Source organism: Quercus suber, unplaced genomic scaffold (assembly GCF_002906115.3).
Source record: "Quercus suber isolate HL8 unplaced genomic scaffold, Cork oak 2.0 scaffold_496, whole genome shotgun sequence".
NCBI classification, from domain to species: Eukaryota; Viridiplantae; Streptophyta; class Magnoliopsida; order Fagales; family Fagaceae; genus Quercus; species Quercus suber.
Genome location: NW_027069945.1, coordinates 266,139 through 284,147, shown reverse-complemented (window position 1 = coordinate 284,147; position 18,009 = coordinate 266,139). Strand labels below are relative to the sequence as shown.

The window sequence follows — 18,009 nt, the reverse complement described above, 5'->3', positions numbered from 1 at the left end:
GTTTACAACTAAGGGTAGCTCCTCGGCACTCGTCCGAGGAGACCCCTCTCCCTGAAACTAACATGACCTCTAAGTCTTTCTATGTCATTCCCTTGAATGATCCAAAAAATCCCCCCCCCTTTAATTGCTTTACTCGCCTTTCTTATATAGTTCTCTTCCTCCTATCCCCTTCTTCCTTTTGTTAATCATCCATTGGCCTTCCCTCTAACCGTCTGTCCCATCACAGGTCTTATCCGTACTCAAGTGGCTCACCATGATCGATGTTGCCCTGTCAAGGGGTTACATCCCCATTAATGCAGCCAGGGGGGTTAGGTGAGCGCATTTAATGCAGAGGTGACAGCTCGCCTAAGGCTTGCTCCTTCGCCGTGCTCCCGTCGCCGACGCGTGGCACTAGGCCCTCTCCTCCTCGGATATTCAAGGAGTCTCCTTTGGTGGGTTGGTGCTCGTGTTCTTCCGAGGTCTCGGACGCCCGAGGACGGGGTCATCCTCGGGTATGTTCCTCAGGGGTTGGTCCTCGCGCTTTCATTCTCGGACCCTTCATGCATCCTCGGCGTGGGCCATTGGGCCTGGCTTGGAGTGGGCCAAGGCCACCTGTTTTTCTGGCCCCACAATATCACTACAAGGTTTTTTAAAAAAAAAAAAAAAGAGTTGACAATAATATAAAAATGATACTAAGTAGTATTCAAACTTAGGCAAGAATGTTAATATGCCTTTAATCATGTTTATTTTGATTCTAAAATAATATGCTTATTTTTAAATGCATCCATATGGTATTAATGAGGTTACCAGCTATTTATATATTAAAGTTCAACTCAATCATAAATTCAAGTTAGATTCTAATTGTAGTTTAATTTTGTGGAAAATTTCCTTATAATAGAAATATAATTTGACGCCAAATGCCTTTAGGCTTTAGATTACAATGCACTCTAATTTTGTATTTATTATATTTACATGAAAAATCATATATCTAAACTTAGAATTAGAAAATATAAAAAGTCTCAATTCAATTTTTTTTTTAATACAAATACAATCATTTATTTATTTTTTAAATTTAATTTGATTCCTCTTAAATGTTGATGACCATCCTCAAATTTTGAGAAAATCAGGTCAGAGAACTCATGTTGTTTAGCCCATAAACCATAGGCCATTTATTGCATTAATATATATATATATATATATGTTGATGTACCTTTAACCTTTGATCAATTTTTTTCAATATGACGTGTAGGCAACCAAAACAATGGCATTAGCTACAAGGGGAATGATGTTTCCGATTTAGATGGGGGAGCTGATGCAATTAGGAACAGCAAAATATATGTTTCATTCTGCAAACTAATTTCATTGCAAGAACCTACTAATAAAGTTTTAAATGGGGGAATGGGCAGATTAACAACGTAAAGGCCAAGTATATAGTAAGTTAGGCAAAGTTTCGAAGAATTAAGAAAAATAGCATCTCGAGTTTTAGAAACTCGAGATCATTTTAAAACTCGAGTCTTAAAGACTCGCTTTGCGAGGGTTGTTGGACTGAAAATGCCACATGGATCTCGAGTTTTTGAAAATCGAGTTCCATGCAAAAAAAAAATTATTTTGATCACCCCTATAGTGGCGTTTTTGAGTCCTATGGTGACGTTTTAAAGCCATATAGCGGCGTTTTCCTGCAAAAAAAATTTATAAGTGTTAATACCGGGTTTAGGGAGCCCTATAGTGGCGTTTTTAAGCCCTATAGTGACATTTTTAAGCTCTATAGCGGCGTTTTCCTGCAAAAATTTTTGTAACTCCATTTTTAAGCCCTATAGTGACATTTTTAAGCTCTATAGCGGCGTTTATGGAACTCGAGTCTTTAAAACTCGATTTCCACGTGGATTTTTTTCCACATCACACTTATCCGCTTACAAATCGAGACTTAAAAACTCGATTTTTATCTTGGAACTCGAGTTTTAGACACTCGAGATGCTAGTTTTCTACATTCTCTTGAAACGTGACACTTAACTAAATTTTTTAATATTTGTTGTTNTCCCTCTAGCTAGTTTTAGAACAGGTCCACCTGGGCCTCTGTTTGTAGAATTAGCTTGTAAAGTTAGTTGTAAAATACGCCTGCCTGAGCCTCTGTTTGTATCTTGTACTTTCTGTTTAATAAAATAATATGAAGTTCCTTTTCTTTTCTGTTGAATCTTCTACTTTTCTGCAATTTTTTTTTTTTGATGCGTCGCTACCAACCTTCTGTAAAATAACTACTTAGGAACAGTCGCCCGTTGCGCCTGCCAGTGCACTAATCCTTCCCACAGACGGCGCCAATTGTAGGGACTCAGTTTAGAAAGGTTCCCCAACAATACATTTTTAGAGAGTGGAACGAAGGTTTAGGCCCTAACAGACTAGCAACGGAATACAAGCCCGCCTTCTTCCATTGAAGGGGAGTGAGCCCAGTTTACAACTAAGGGTAGCTCCTCGGCACTCGTCCGAGGAGACCCCTCTCCCTGAAACTAACATGACCTCTAAGTCTTTCTATGTCATTCCCTTGAATGATCCAAAAAATCCCCCCCCCTTTAATTGCTTTACTCGCCTTTCTTATATAGTTCTCTTCCTCCTATCCCCTTCTTCCTTTTGTTAATCATCCATTGGCCTTCCCTCTAACCGTCTGTCCCATCACAGGTCTTATCCGTACTCAAGTGGCTCACCATGATCGATGTTGCCCTGTCAAGGGGTTACATCCCCATTAATGCAGCCAGGGGGGTTAGGTGAGCGCATTTAATGCAGAGGTGACAGCTCGCCTAAGGCTTGCTCCTTCGCCGTGCTCCCGTCGCCGACGCGTGGCACTAGGCCCTCTCCTCCTCGGATATTCAAGGAGTCTCCTTTGGTGGGTTGGTGCTCGTGTTCTTCCGAGGTCTCGGACGCCCGAGGACGGGGTCATCCTCGGGTATGTTCCTCAGGGGTTGGTCCTCGCGCTTTCATTCTCGGACCCTTCATGCATCCTCGGCGTGGGCCATTGGGCCTGGCTTGGAGTGGGCCAAGGCCACCTGTTTTTTCTGGCCCCACAATATCACTACAAGGTTTTTTTTAAAAAAAAAAAAAGAGTTGACAATAATATAAAAATGATACTAAGTAGTATTCAAACTTAGGCAAGAATGTTAATATGCCTTTAATCATGTTTATTTTGATTCTAAAATAATATGCTTATTTTTAAATGCATCCATATGGTATTAATGAGGTTACCAGCTATTTATATATTAAAGTTCAACTCAATCATAAATTCAAGTTAGATTCTAATTGTAGTTTAATTTTGTGGAAAATTTCCTTATAATAGAAATATAATTTGACGCCAAATGCCTTTAGGCTTTAGATTACAATGCACTCTAATTTTGTATTTATTATATTTACATGAAAAATCATATATCTAAACTTAGAATTAGAAAATATAAAAAGTCTCAATTCAATTTTTTTTTTAATACAAATACAATCATTTATTTATTTTTTAAATTTAATTTGATTCCTCTTAAATGTTGATGACCATCCTCAAATTTTGAGAAAATCAGGTCAGAGAACTCATGTTGTTTAGCCCATAAACCATAGGCCATTTATTGCATTAATATATATATATATATATATGTTGATGTACCTTTAACCTTTGATCAATTTTTTTCAATATGACGTGTAGGCAACCAAAACAATGGCATTAGCTACAAGGGGAATGATGTTTCCGATTTAGATGGGGGAGCTGATGCAATTAGGAACAGCAAAATATATGTTTCATTCTGCAAACTAATTTCATTGCAAGAACCTACTAATAAAGTTTTAAATGGGGGAATGGGCAGATTAACAACGTAAAGGCCAAGTATATAGTAAGTTAGGCAAAGTTTCGAAGAATTAAGAAAAATAGCATCTCGAGTTTTAGAAACTCGAGATCATTTTAAAACTCGAGTCTTAAAGACTCGCTTTGCGAGGGTTGTTGGACTGAAAATGCCACATGGATCTCGAGTTTTTGAAAATCGAGTTCCATGCAAAAAAAAAATTATTTTGATCACCCCTATAGTGGCGTTTTTGAGTCCTATGGTGACGTTTTAAAGCCATATAGCGGCGTTTTCCTGCAAAAAAATTTTCTAAGTGTTAATACCGGGTTTAGGGAGCCCTATAGTGGCGTTTTTAAGCCCTATAGTGACATTTTTAAGCTCTATAGCGGCGTTTTCCTGCAAAAATTTTTGTAACTCCATTTTTAAGCCCTATAGTGACATTTTTAAGCTCTATAGCGGCGTTTATGGAACTCGAGTCTTTAAAACTCGATTTCCACGTGGATTTTTTTCCACATCACACTTATCCGCTTACAAATCGAGACTTAAAAACTCGATTTTTATCTTGGAACTCGAGTTTTAGACACTCGAGATGCTAGTTTTCTACATTCTCTTGAAACGTGACACTTAACTAAATTTTTTAATATTTGTTGTTATTTAGAAAAAAAATTCGTTTTAAATTAATTTTAGAAGATGTTGACCACACTGGAATGGATTTTAGGGTGAACCCTACACGCATGACCTTTTTTAAAGGCCTAGACAACGCGTGTATAGTTGTGTCATTATTTGTGTATGACACTTGTGATGTAGTGTGTGCATGATTACGCCATTTTATCTTTTGTTCATTTTGAAAGCTTATCACTTTCTTCCTCTTAAAGAATGCAATCTTTTTTCCCCTTGATAGAAATAATTCATCTCATAAAAAAAAATGTTTATACAATATTTATTATATAATGTGATATTGTAGTAAATCAAATATTATATAATAAAAGTTGGATCCCACAAGTTGTGATAGCACCAATCGGTTATCTTTGCTTTGCAATAAGTATTTACATTATCTCTATCTTTTATCTCCAAAAAAAAAAAAAAAAAGTATTTACATTATCAGTAATTACTAAGATAATTTACTTTAGATTAAACTCTATTGAGTCCTTGCAGTTGCACCTAGTGATCTTCTATTTGCAACAAGTGTCTAACTTAGCACTTTCAATAATTATCAAGATTATATATCATAATTTTATGTTTTAATATAGTAAAGTTTACATATACTATATACCATGTTTGCACAAAGTGACTTAATGTATATTAAACTAGTATTATGTTCATGCATCGCACAAACATATATAATACTAGTTTAAAGTAAAATCAGGCCATTAAATTCCTGTCGTTTAGCCTATAACTTATCTATTGCATTATAATAATTATGTTGATGTAACTTTGCTCTACTTTTTCAATATGACATGAGCAGGCAACCAAAACAGTGGCATTAGCTACAAAGGGAATGATGTTGCCAATTTAGTTGGGAGGGCTGCTGCAATTAGGGGCAGCAAAATATATATTTCATTCTGCAAATTAGCTAAAGAGCTCAATGTGTGGTGTTGCAAGAAAATATGCTACCTTGACAGAGCAGACTGTGATAAACATTTCGGTCCATTTGGTCCACCACCTGTAAAACGCCATGAACCCCATCCTCTCCTGTGTTGCTTTCCAAGTTTATCTTGTATTACTGATATTGCGACTTTGCGTGAACCTAATAAAGTATTAAATTAATGGGCAAATTATATATTTAGTTCCTAATCTTTGTAGAATGTGTCAATTTGGTCTCTAACATTTCAAATGAGTTAATTTAGTCTCTAATCTCTATGTGTTGTGTCAAAATGGTCCATGCCATTAAGTTACAGGTGAAAAATGTTGACATGACTAATAGCCCAAGGGCCTGTTTGGGTACAGCTGAAAACTGAAAACTGAAAACTGAAAAATACTGTAGCAAAATAATTTTTAAATGTGTAAATAGTACCGTGGGACCTATTTTTAATAAAAAAATTGATGAAAAGTGAGATTTGTGGGACCCATTTCTGAAAAGTTGCTGCAAAGTTACTGAAAATGTCACTGTAGGTGCACTGTAGATGTACTGTATTGCACTGTTCATACCCGTAAGTCAACATTCACGGCCTGGAAAAAAAAAAAAAAAAAAAAAAAAAGAAAACGCAAACGTGAACATGCCTGAAAACGGGCTGGCCAAACGCAGCCCAAATAAAAATTATTCTCATGCCATCTGGACTGTCCCATGGATTAAACAAAAAACCCAATCCACATGTACAAAATACTTTCAATGGCGGCACCACATAGTGTTCATGGATTCAAATGAACCCTCTGACTTTTGGTTTTTGTTCTTTTTTTACATATAATAATATTTTTAAAGTTTTTGTTTTGATCACCCTAAATTGAAATTTTGAACCCCCTTAGATAACCCAATAACAAATCAATTCAACACCAACATGTATCTTGGCTTTTCTATTTAAATTTAAAAAAAAAAAAAAAAAAAAAAAAAAAAAAAAACAATAACAACAATTTGATCTAAAATCTGATTAAAAAAAAATAGTAAGCCTAACAACGAAAATTAGTAATTTGTTGATCTTAAACCTCAGGAAAATATATATATATATATATATATAATTAAGTGGGCAGTAAAGTGTAAACAATGGGAACTGGGAAGTGAAGCCAATTTTTATTTTATTTTTAATGATTGTATTATTGTGTTGAAATCTTGATAGATTAATGCAAAAAACACAAAAAAAAAAAAAAAGAAATCTTAATAAATTATAAAGACTAATAAGTTGTCAAAGTTGAGTTGAATTGTTAAATAAAATAATTGAAAAGAGTTAAGACAAAAACTAATAAATAATAAATTAAAATATTCTAAGCAATAATAATTAAAGTTCACTTAACAATAATAATTAATGACTTGGTTATAATAGTAAGAGACAATTGATGATTTTCAAGATTTAATTTTGGCAACACTAATCTTCAATATACTAAGTGTGGGGTCCGTGGGCCTGATAGCCTCAGTCCTTCATATAGCAGGCCCAAGGCCCATGCCGAGGAGCGCAAGCTATTTCTGAGGAGAAAGGGGGGAAGCCTATCTCTTGAATCCACGCCGAGGACACCTTGTCCTCGGCCTGACAAGAGTGATTTCGGGGAGTGGCTAACCCCAAGGTAAGCTGTCACTCTCGCATTTAATGCACTCAACTAACCTCCCTGGCCGCATTAATGGAGAGGTAACCCCTTGGCAGGATAACGTTGGTCAGAGTGAGCCACTTGAGTATCGATAAAGCTTCTGATGGGATGGACGACCAGAAAAAAAGGCGAATAGACAATCAACAGATGGAAGCAAAAGATAGGAAGATTAAAACTATAAAAGAAGAGCTAGTAAAGCCAAATGGGGAGAGGGAAAAAGAAGGGCCTCCTCGGCCACAGGCCGAGGAGCATTCCCTCATTCGTAAGAAAATACTTAGCCATTTTTAAAGAGAAGTTTGGGCATGGTGATCAACGGCCAGCACCTAAGCCTGTCAGCCCACTCTCTATAAATGTATTGTTTGGGCTTGTTGGGCTGAAAACCCAACACTCAATTCAAATTGAGTCCTTACACTAAGGAACAATATGCTCAATGAACTTATAGTCTATCCTTCATTCTCTTGCTGTATTACTGATAAATTTTTTATAAAGAAATCACGTATACCACAAGATTCATCTTCCACCTAAAATTTATTATTTAAAAGAACTCGTGTTGACTTGAAAAATATTAATTTGATTCATAGATTGCAAAAAGACTCATCCTATCATCCTAATAATCAAGATGAAATAAGAAAATATTCTTTACAAAAAGGTCATTGTCAACTTCATAAATTTGAATGACCACCCTAAAAGATATATCTAGAGCCGCCGCTGAATACTTTAAATCTAATTTTTCTTCTCTTTACACTTTCTCTTTGCACTTTCTTTAGAAATAAACACTTGCAAAAATGAAACTCATAAATCGTAACCAAGAATTAAACTCCAGCCACCCTGAAAATCTCATATTCTTGGCAATGTGTTCAGACTTTAGATGGCAAAGCTTCTATTTTGTTTTTTTATTTGTTTGCTTTCTTCATAAAAATTCAATTATAATGGATTGTTATAGTGTGTGTTACTGTTAGGTACTATGCTCTTTGAAAAAAGTTAAAATCAAAAGGCCTGTTTTGGGTTCTGGGCTTTATTGGATGCCAAGAAAATGAGATTTTTTCTTGTCGGCTGGGGTTTAACATTTTTTCCCCTTCTGTGAGCGATCATTTCCAGAGAAACCAAGAGAAATTAAGGCTGTGTTTGTTTCAACTTCAAACTACTTCCGGAAATCAATTTCCGTAAAATTGATGTGTTTGACTGCCTAGGAAAATTGGGTCAACGGAAATCAATTTACCCTTTGACCGAAAATAAGCCCTCATCTGGTGGAAATGCATTTCACCTTCCATTTTACCTTCAACCAATTTCCGGAAAAAAACTCTCTCAACTCTCCAAGCTCTCTCTCACACAGCAACACATCTCCAAGCTCTCTCTCACACAGCAGTACTCCGATCCGGTCCAGACCAAAGCTCCAAGCTCCAAGCTCCAAGCTCAGCAGCAAGTTCAGACGTCCGATCCGGTCCAAGCACCGCGTCGCCTTCGCTCGATCTCGCCTTCGATCGCCGGCGATCGCCTTCGATCCGAGCTCCGATCCACACCAAGCACCGCGTCGCCTTAGCTCGATCTCGCCTCTGCTCGAGCTCACCTCTGCCCGCGATCTCGCCTCCGCTCAAGCTCGCCTCTGCCGGCGACCCACAAACCCAAAGCCCAAAGTGTTCGACCCAGACCCAAACTTTTGTTTGTTTAAAGTTTGATTGTTGTTGTTGTCGCCGGAATCTTGTTGTTGTTGTTGTTGTTGCATTGTTGTCGCCGGAATGAAAAAATGGTAGGAAAATAGCTATTTTCCTAATAGAACCAAACACATGAACTCAATTTTCCACAACAATTTTCATAATTCAACCAAACACTTAAAAATATTTTCCTTTTCCGGAAAATAGCATTTCCGAAAAATATGTATTTTCCGGAAAACATTTTACACGAAACAAACACAGCCTAAATAGGAAATATGTGTTGTTTACACATTGATTGGGTTTTTTTTTTTAGAACACATGGCGGTACACATGGCATCCTAAGTGGCATTAGAATAATTTTTTATTTGGGCCGTTAGCCCATCAGCATTTTCCATTGTAACTTAATGGCATGGACCCCACACACGACCTTTTCTTAGAGGCCTTGACAACAAGCACATGGTTGTGTGATAATTTGTGTGTGATACTTGGGATGATGTGTGTGCATGAGTATGTCGTTTTAGGGAAAATATCTTATACGCTTGATGTACAAAACTTAGGTGAAATTGACATGTAGACCCCACATATATGCCAGATGTATACAAGATTTTCACGCCCTTATATCTTTTGTTCATTTTAATGGAATCATTGATAACTCTTAGTTTTCTAAGCACGATTGGTCACATATGTCTAATTGATTTTATTCTTAAATTAGCTAAAGAAGGTCCTAAGGGCTCCTAAGCTAAATAGAAAATAAAAATAAAATTCGAAGCAGAGGCCATGGACTCAGGAGCTCAATTACATATGGAAAATGTGTTAGGCACCCCACAATGCGCATCTCTCGATGGTAAATGGTTTTGAATACATTTGTATTACTCACTATTATGAAGATACTCTTGAATATTTGATATGAGATTTTGGGAAAAAGTTTTTGGAAATTACGTTGAAGGTAAGATATAAATGCTATAATTACTTAATTGTTGGAAAAGTAAATTACATTTGATATAAATGCTATAAGCTTAAATTGAAATTTATTCTCCAATATATTTTTCTCATGCAAAATGACTCTCGACCACCCATGACAATGACAATGGGTCCTCCCCTCCCTGCTTTTTTATTTTTATTTTATTAATAATTTTCTTTTATTATAAAGAATCAAAAGACATTCCTCCTTTTTTTTTTCTTTTTAATAACAAAAGACATTCCACATGATCGTGTAAGCACAAAGCATAAAAATAATAATAGTGCTTATGAACCTTGATAATATTAATGCTGTTTAGTTTTTACTACCAGTGTGAGAAAAACAAATATCCTGATTTTTACTGAAATTGCATGCAAGGAATGAGATTCATTACAGCAAATGAAGGTGTCGCATCCCCTGAGTTTTCTTGGAGATCATAATGGTACACCGCAGCACAATCTAAATTCATTCAAATTACTATCAGAAACAAGTGGGGAAAAAGAAGAAATAGATAATTGTAACCTGAATAAATTATTTTCATTTCTCATAACCACACGGTATACCAGGAGGTGACTCTTGGAGTTGCTCTTCAAAGATTCATGTATAGTAGGGAAAGACAGTGTAGCTTCCCAACTTTGAATGTATCCCATGAAACCAACATACTATGTCTTGGAATTCTAGCATTGCTACAACCGAAGAAGCAGAGTTATTTAGCACTAGATGATAAGAATGGCTTGGTTCATATCATATAACTATAAGTAGCCACCACTGACCACTTGTCTTGTGTTTTCAATGCAATTTAATCTAGTTTCTCATTTTCTTCTATCCTTAGTTTTTTCTTCTCTTCTTTTTAAGAGATGTCCAAGTCTTATACATGTAACTTAGGGGCCGGAGACATCAAAACAACTGTCATAACCCATGAGTCAGCGCTGGAAGAAGGCCTTAAGTTTCTATTATCTACTTTTAATGTAGAGGAATCAGAAAAAAACAATGTAGGTCAAAACTTTGAGAGAGTTGTGGGTTTAGATATAGAGAAGTCATTCAGTTCAACTAGTGATGGGTTAGTCAGTGACAAAGTTGCATTGTTGAAACTATGTTCAGAAAATGATTGCCTCCTTGTCCACCTTACACACTTCAAGAAAATACCCACTTCCCTTGCCAAGTTTCTTAACCTTTCAGATGTAACATTCGTTGGAATGAGCATCAAACACAACCTCAGTGATCTTCAAAGGGATTATGGGGTTCAATGTAGGAATGTGGTTGACTTGGGTCCTTTTGCAGCTGCTGTTCAAAAGAAGCCTATTTTAAGTGCTTATAGTTTGCCAGATTTGTTCAAGTTTGTTTTTAAATATCCAAAATGGGAAAAGACTTTTGGTAAATCTACAAATGTTGCTTTAAGTGATTGGGGTAGCAGTACATTAAGTTTGGAACAAATCTGGCATGCTACTATAGAAGTCCATGCAACCATCATGATTGTGAAAGAACTAATCCGATACCACAGTTGACAGAATTAATCCGAGACTTCGGCCAAGTTTTCAAACGAAGTTAATGACATGTTGGTAGTTTTTTTTTTTTTTTTTTTTTTTTTTTTTTTTTTTTTTGGGTGGGGTGGTAAATATTGGTCTGTTGTTGGATGGTTTGATTATGCATCTACGGTTGGGCACAAAAATTGGCACAACATAACGTTAACGAATTGATAGTTACCTATTCTAATATTTTGTATATGATCAAAAGATTGTTTGTAGCGAAAGAGCATTCTACTCAGGAGCCAGAAAAGAAAATACTTCACCTTGCAGAACCCGATTGGTCACTTTTTAGTTCTATTTGCTCCTATAGTCATTTCCAAATAATTGCAATCAACATCTATTTACTTCATCCTAGCCTATCTAAGGCGATACCATCCCTAATCTCCTCAGTTTAATTACATTCTTACATGGGTAGGAATTTCGATTCCCTAACCAAGGAAGTATGTTCAGAAAGTGTACAATTAAAGGGGAAACAAGAGGAGAGAAAAATGCACAATTAACAGTACCTCCATTTAATATAATGCTAACAAAATTTTAGTGTATAGAGTAATTATTTTTATTATCTTCATACAAGCTACTGAAAGAAGTTAATTTAATTGACTACAGGGGAAAACTTCATTTTGCAACGAATTACTGGCACCTAAATTCTGTTGAATAAAGATTAATTTGTGTGATTCTTCTTACTCTTCTTCTTCCTTGAAGCAAAACTACTGGGTCCAATTTCTATGGACATTCTTTTTGTCCTGCATAGCCAATAAAAAAAGGATAAGACCCACAGTGGCGAAAAACATTGCATATCAATGAAAAATAAAATGATTCAGATACACATGATGAAGGAAGATACCGTGTAGAGAGTTCTTCTGTCTCCTGCTCAACCTCTTCAGCTGGACCATCTGATAATAATGATATGCCTTCTTCTGTCTCCTGCTCGCCCTCTTCAGCTGGATCATCTGATTATATGATATACCATCAAATTCAGTAACAGAGAGAGAGAGAGAGAGAGAGAGAGAGAGAGAGATTTCTAGAATTCAATAAACCACCATGTGAAAAAGAAACTTTCATAAAAGATTTGCAGTGGTTTGGGTATAGGCAACTGGAAGTCAAACAAAATATGCTCCGATGTTATCCAGACAAAGATAATTAACTAAGACAACTTCACATTGGACTAGATGACTTTTAGCAATAAATGAGCCAATAAGCTCTAGGTCATGGATTCAAGACATGGGTGGTGCGTGCAACTTACCAATCCTAAAATGAATAAATAAATAAACAAAAATATCAGCAAAAGCAGGGATGAGAAGAATGTAATGAACAGGGTTAGACATATTTCCCTCGAGCAAGTATACTGAGCAGGGTTAGACCACAATTAACTTCGCCAAATATGTCTGGCATATATACAACTAAGTGACCTTGACTTTGTAAATTCTCACTTGGAACTTGGAGGAAATTGATTGATGTAATGAGTTCTAGTGTTCTACCATAAAAGAAAGATTATTTGGCCATGTAGTTGCAGTCAAGCCATTAGAACTTACTTCCAGAAATTGATGAAGACACAAGTGTTCATCAACTTTTGAACCTTTTTTTAAATAAATTTTTTAAAGTAAATTTTGGCCCCGAGGGGAAGGGAAAGGGGAGATTTATGTTAATGACATCTGCTTCATGAGACGTGGTCCCCAGTAGATTGTGCTACCCTTGAGATTATTCATTAACTTTGGAACTTTTCAAAGAATCATCCAGTCATTTCTCATTGTCTGGTTTGGCAAGATTATTTCTAAGTCCTTATATTCAACATCATAATCTTTCATATCCTAGCCTGTTCAACAGAACTATTTTCTTTTTTAGTCTTGCTCCCAATTCAACAATGAACAAGCCCAAATTAATAGGCAAATGTTTGATTTACCATCCAAAGTAATTTACGTGAAGGACCATTATTCACAGAATGCATAAGTGACTCATCTATTACAAAGTAACATAATTTGAGTTTGAAATAGAGGTAAAACATACCTGTTTCATTAACCTCATCACTTTCCTGCCCTGACTCTGAACCAGAACCCCATCGATCTCCCCCATCATCAAAATCCCAACGATCTCCCACTGGAGGCACCCAGAAATCATCTTCTTCTGCACCACTGTCATTATCAGACATATTTCTAACTTCAGAGATAATCTCTTCAACTTCCTTCTCCTTCTCCTTCTCCTTCTCCTTCTCCTTCTTCTTTTTCTTCTTCTCCTTCTGCTTCTTCTTCTTCAAACCATCTGTACTTTGCTTTGAAGCCTTCTTGGGCTTCTGCTCAACTTTCTCTTCTACTGTTCCATTTGAGGTTGGCTTCCCTGTTTCCTTTTCCTCTATTAAAGAAAGTCCATATTATAATCTTAGGCAACCTTGGAACATATAATTTATTAAAACTTGAAAATCTAAAGGCAAATACTTAAATGGATCATCAAGATAACTGATCATAAACAATCACAATGAAAAGAACTGCAAAAAAAAAAACACAAACCTAGTTTATTGAGGAATCGTTTCCCATTGATGTGCTTCCATATATGTTCCTCAGACTTATTAATGGTATCCCCTGTCAGCTTACATATCAACTTTGAGCTACAAAAATGATCAAATGGATTATGGTATCAGCATACCCACAAAAATCAAAGTAAATATCTAGAATGCTACATTTCCCAACATATATGGATCAAAAAAAAAAAACACCCAATATAAATTTTCACAAACCCATAATCAATTTTTTCTTATTAACCTTAATTCTTCAGAAAAAGAACACAATCATTTAAATTAACCAATACCCATTTCAGTTTGCATTAAAAGAAAGAGAAAGATAATAGCTTTCAATTCAATAGCTCAAAATAACAACATGGGCTTAGAGAGAGAGAGAGAAAGATAGGAACTTTTTGGTACCGAGAGAGAGGGTCTTGCTTGAAGATATTGAGAGGGGGTTTGTTTTTGGACAAAGCGAAGTCGATGAGACCCAAACGGCACCGTTTTGAGTTAGAGTAGGAGTCCTTGTCTTTGGCGAGCATTTCGTGACCAGTCTCCACGCACTTGAATCGGCCATTATCGAGCTTTGTGAAGCTCGGTGCGCCCAATAGGCTCGTCCCTTCCTTCTTCGTCTTCGATGCCTTGTCTTCTTCGCCGTTCGTCGCCATTGGTACGGTGCTGAAAAACCCTAGTGTTTGTGTTTGAAAAGGGAAGCTTTGTGTGTATTTGTTAGGCGTAGCAAAACGACGTGTCGTCTTGAATTACTTTTTATTGGCAAAAATATATTTTTAGTCGCTGAAATTTGAAAATCTTTATTTTTGTCCTTTAAATTTTGCAATTTCACCAAATTAATCCTTCCATAACTTTGCAGTTATAATTCTTGGCTTATTGCTTATATGGCAAAATATATATATATATATATATATATAATAATCACATAATGGTTTTAGTCTCTATCCATTGTCATTTGAAAAACATTGTTAAATCTCTTAAATGGAGTCATTTTAAATAATTTTTAATGCTATAAATGTGAAATAATGTCATTGTATATAATTTTTAAAAGGCAAACATGTAAAACTGACCCACTAACTTTCACATTTTTTTTATTTTAGTCCTTTAACTTTCACTTTTGTCAATTCAGTTTTCTAACTTTCAATTTTTGTCAATGTAGGATTTCGTTACATTTCTGTTAGTGGCTGTCGTTAAACCCACTGAAATGATGCCGTTTTGCATTTTATTTTTTATTTTTTTAATTTGGAATTAAAAGAAAATTAAAAAAATCTAGGAAAAAAAAAACCAGTTGTAGTTGTTGAGGATGACGAAGTTCTCGAAGAGGATTCTGGCGATGGTGGATTGAATGCCGAGGGTGATGCGGTGGAGAGAGTCGAGGTCGAGGTTGGGACACTCGAGGGACTTGTCGGAGGGGTCGCCGAGGTGGAGAGATTGAGCGATGGGGTCGAAACTGCAGTAAACTTTGAGAGTTGAGGAGAAGGAGGAGGAAACGGCGGCGGCGGTGTCGTGGAGGTCAGGGCTGGTTAGGGATTTGATGAGGCCGCGTTGCTGGAGGATTTCAATGACGTTGTTGTTGTTGTTGAGGCGAGGAGGAAAGGATTGGGACTGTGTGGAGGAGTGGTAGCAGCAATAGGTGTAGGAATTTGAATCGAATTTAGGTCTTCATTGTCTTGTTTTGATTCAGGGGAAAGGGAACGATTTTTTTTTTTTTAATTCCGAATTTAAAAAAAAAAATGCAAAACGGTGTCGTTTCAGTGGGTCTAACGGCAGCCACTAACAGAAATGTAACGGAGCCCTACATTGACAAAAATTGAAAGTTAAAGTACTGAATTGACAAAACTAAAAGTTAGAGGACTAATATAAAAAAAATGTGAAAGTTAGAGGGTCAGTTTTGCATTTTTACCTTTTTAAAATGTGAAACAATGTTGTTTTAAGAGATCTTATAGCATTTTCCACACAGTAGTAGATGAAATGACTAAAATGATAATGTTATCAAAGTGAAATGATTAAATTGATAAAAATTAAACTTAGTGGATTAAAATGAAAATTCATTTAACTTATAAAGGGTATATTGTATTTTTACCTTACTAGTCACGTACCTACATAATGTGTGGAAATATATTATTATTTTGAGATGTGGTATAATGTATAATTTATTCTCTAAATTTTATTGTAGATAATTTATTTTTCCTAAAAATTAAATAATTTCTAAAAGTAATTTCAATCTTTCTATTTTTACAAATATACAATTTTATCATTTTTGGTTTTTTTATTGATATTAATCTTTTTTGAAGCGATCCATATTATTGTTGTAAAGTCAGGATTTGTAGCCCAAACCCAAAACAATGAATTTGTAGAGAGTGGGTGAAAGAGCTGGCTTATTTGTGAATTTAGCAACTGTTAACTATAGTCACCGGGAATGAACCAACGTAAAAACGCACTTAAAAGCTAAACAAAATGATGTCCGAAGAGGAATATTATTGATTGAACAATGAAAACAGTTCTTAGAGCTACAGTAAAATCTTTCTTCCTCTCCTATTCTTTTTTTTTTTTGTTGATCCCCTATTATTAGAGGCCTCTTCCCTTTATATAGCATCCTTCCCCATCATCTCCATCGTCCACTTGTTCTTTATCTACGTATCCACTTGAGTATATGTCATGTCAAGTATCTTTTTTAGCTCTCCGTGAGTGATGGTAGCTGAGATTACACTGTTCAGGGGTCTTTTCCACATAAATGAGGCCAGGAAAGTTGCTGCAGTGCATTAAAAATGGTGGTAGCAGCTTTTTCTTTTAGATATTTTTCCGTTCTTATCATCTCCAGGCATGCCTAAAGCTTATCCTTCTTATTGAAATCGTTAGGAAGATCACTCAAACTTTCCAGATACTTGCTTGATCGAGACTTCTTGTATTCGAGGAGAATGAACTCTTCGGACCATTGGTGCTCTCTTCGGACTATATTACTCGTTCATTTCCAGGTATATCTGTTCCACGCGAATCCCTTTTCAACCACTTTCTTCTCTTCGGACACAATAGTCTTCAAGTAGGGCCCTAGGCCCAATATATAAAGTTGGGCTTTTACCCCCCACAATAGCCTCTCAAAATTTTAATTTTTCCCTCGCATCCGAGAAGAAAAAGTAGGATTGTGACTTATCACATAAAATAATTGTGAAGAATATGAAAATTACTTGAATTTACACATGCGAGCATAGATTTAGGCACTCCATCATTATCTGCTGATGTTTCGGTATTTACGAAGCGCTATTAATTGCTCTGGGCGGTGCTATGTCTTTGGTATCCAACGGTGAGCCATCGATCCAACAGACAGCATTTTCCCTCATAATTTGGGCGGGGTAATTGCCACTCATTTTCTGACCCCCCCTATATAAAGCTTTGAAGGAAAACGTTTTTCCTTTACTTCACAGTTCTCAGATTTCTCAGCGAATTCAACCATTCAAACTTCCAAAGCTTTCCCAGCCATCAATCCTAGTTATTCCCAGAATCTGCAAGAATCTCTCTCCAAGTTCAAGGATCATTCTCCGATTTAGTTTGCGTAAGTTCTCCTTTATTCAAGTCTTTAGTCTTCTCTTCAGCCAACATCCTCAGCCTTTAAGTTCTCGTTTCCCAATTATTATTCTGTGCCTTCTTCTAATTAACCAAAAATGGGTAGATTTTAGTATCTCATCGATAGTCCTGCCTTAATAGAGGAATTTAAGGAGACATACGGCATACCACAAGGGGTAAACCTGAGGTATTGTCCCCCAGAAAAGATATTAACCGACCGAAGAGAAGGGGAAGTCGTAATCCCTATGATAGCCTTTATAGAGGGAGGAATGACTCTCCCCATGGGTTCTATCACCTAAAATTATCTCCGTAACCATAGACTTTCTCCTGATCAATGCGTACCTAATATGTTTAGGATCCTATGGGCAATTGATGCTTTGAATCGTCATTTAGGACTGGGGCTCATCTGGCTTGACGTAGTACACATGTACGAGTGTCATAGCCAGAAAGGAGTGGGATACTACCTTAAATCCCGATCCGACGTCGTTAGACTCGTCCCTTGCCTTCCCAAGTCCAACAAAGGGATGAAAGACGACTATCTGATCGTCTCGGGTCCGTGGCATGACGATCTTCATTGCCCGACCCAGCCAGGAGAGCCAGGTGGGAAATCTTAGATTTAGGTTTCCTAGCAATAGATTTAGGATCTCCGTTTTTTAACAATTTTCCTTCTCTTCGTATCATGGTTTTCAAGTTTCTGACTAAGTTTCGTTATGGTGTTAACAGATAAGGATCACGTTTCTCCCCAGCTCAGCCTCACGAACGTCCATGCGCTCAACTACTTACTACAATT

The 18,009-nt window shown here is 36.4% G+C and overlaps 2 protein-coding genes across 2 annotated transcripts; one reads left to right on the top strand and one right to left on the bottom strand.

The window, feature by feature from the left end:
• The first annotated feature begins 10,486 nt into the window (after nucleotides 1-10,486).
• On the top strand, nucleotides 10,487-11,134 carry LOC112024005 (uncharacterized). The gene has a single exon (XM_024056650.1). The coding sequence runs from the start codon at nucleotides 10,487-10,489 to the stop codon at nucleotides 11,132-11,134; it is 648 nt and encodes a 215-aa protein (XP_023912418.1).
• Nucleotides 11,135-11,644: 510 nt separating this feature from the next.
• LOC112023991 (uncharacterized) lies at nucleotides 11,645-14,380 on the bottom strand. The gene is made up of 5 exons (XM_024056638.1): nucleotides 14,067-14,380; nucleotides 13,657-13,754; nucleotides 13,160-13,501; nucleotides 12,000-12,105; nucleotides 11,645-11,898 (listed from the first exon to the last, which is right to left on the bottom strand). Exons 1-5 carry the CDS (start codon nucleotides 14,312-14,314, stop codon nucleotides 11,817-11,819), a joined length of 876 nt encoding a protein of 291 aa, XP_023912406.1. The 5' UTR covers nucleotides 14,315-14,380; the 3' UTR covers nucleotides 11,645-11,816.
• Between the last annotated feature and the right edge of the window lie 3,629 nt (nucleotides 14,381-18,009).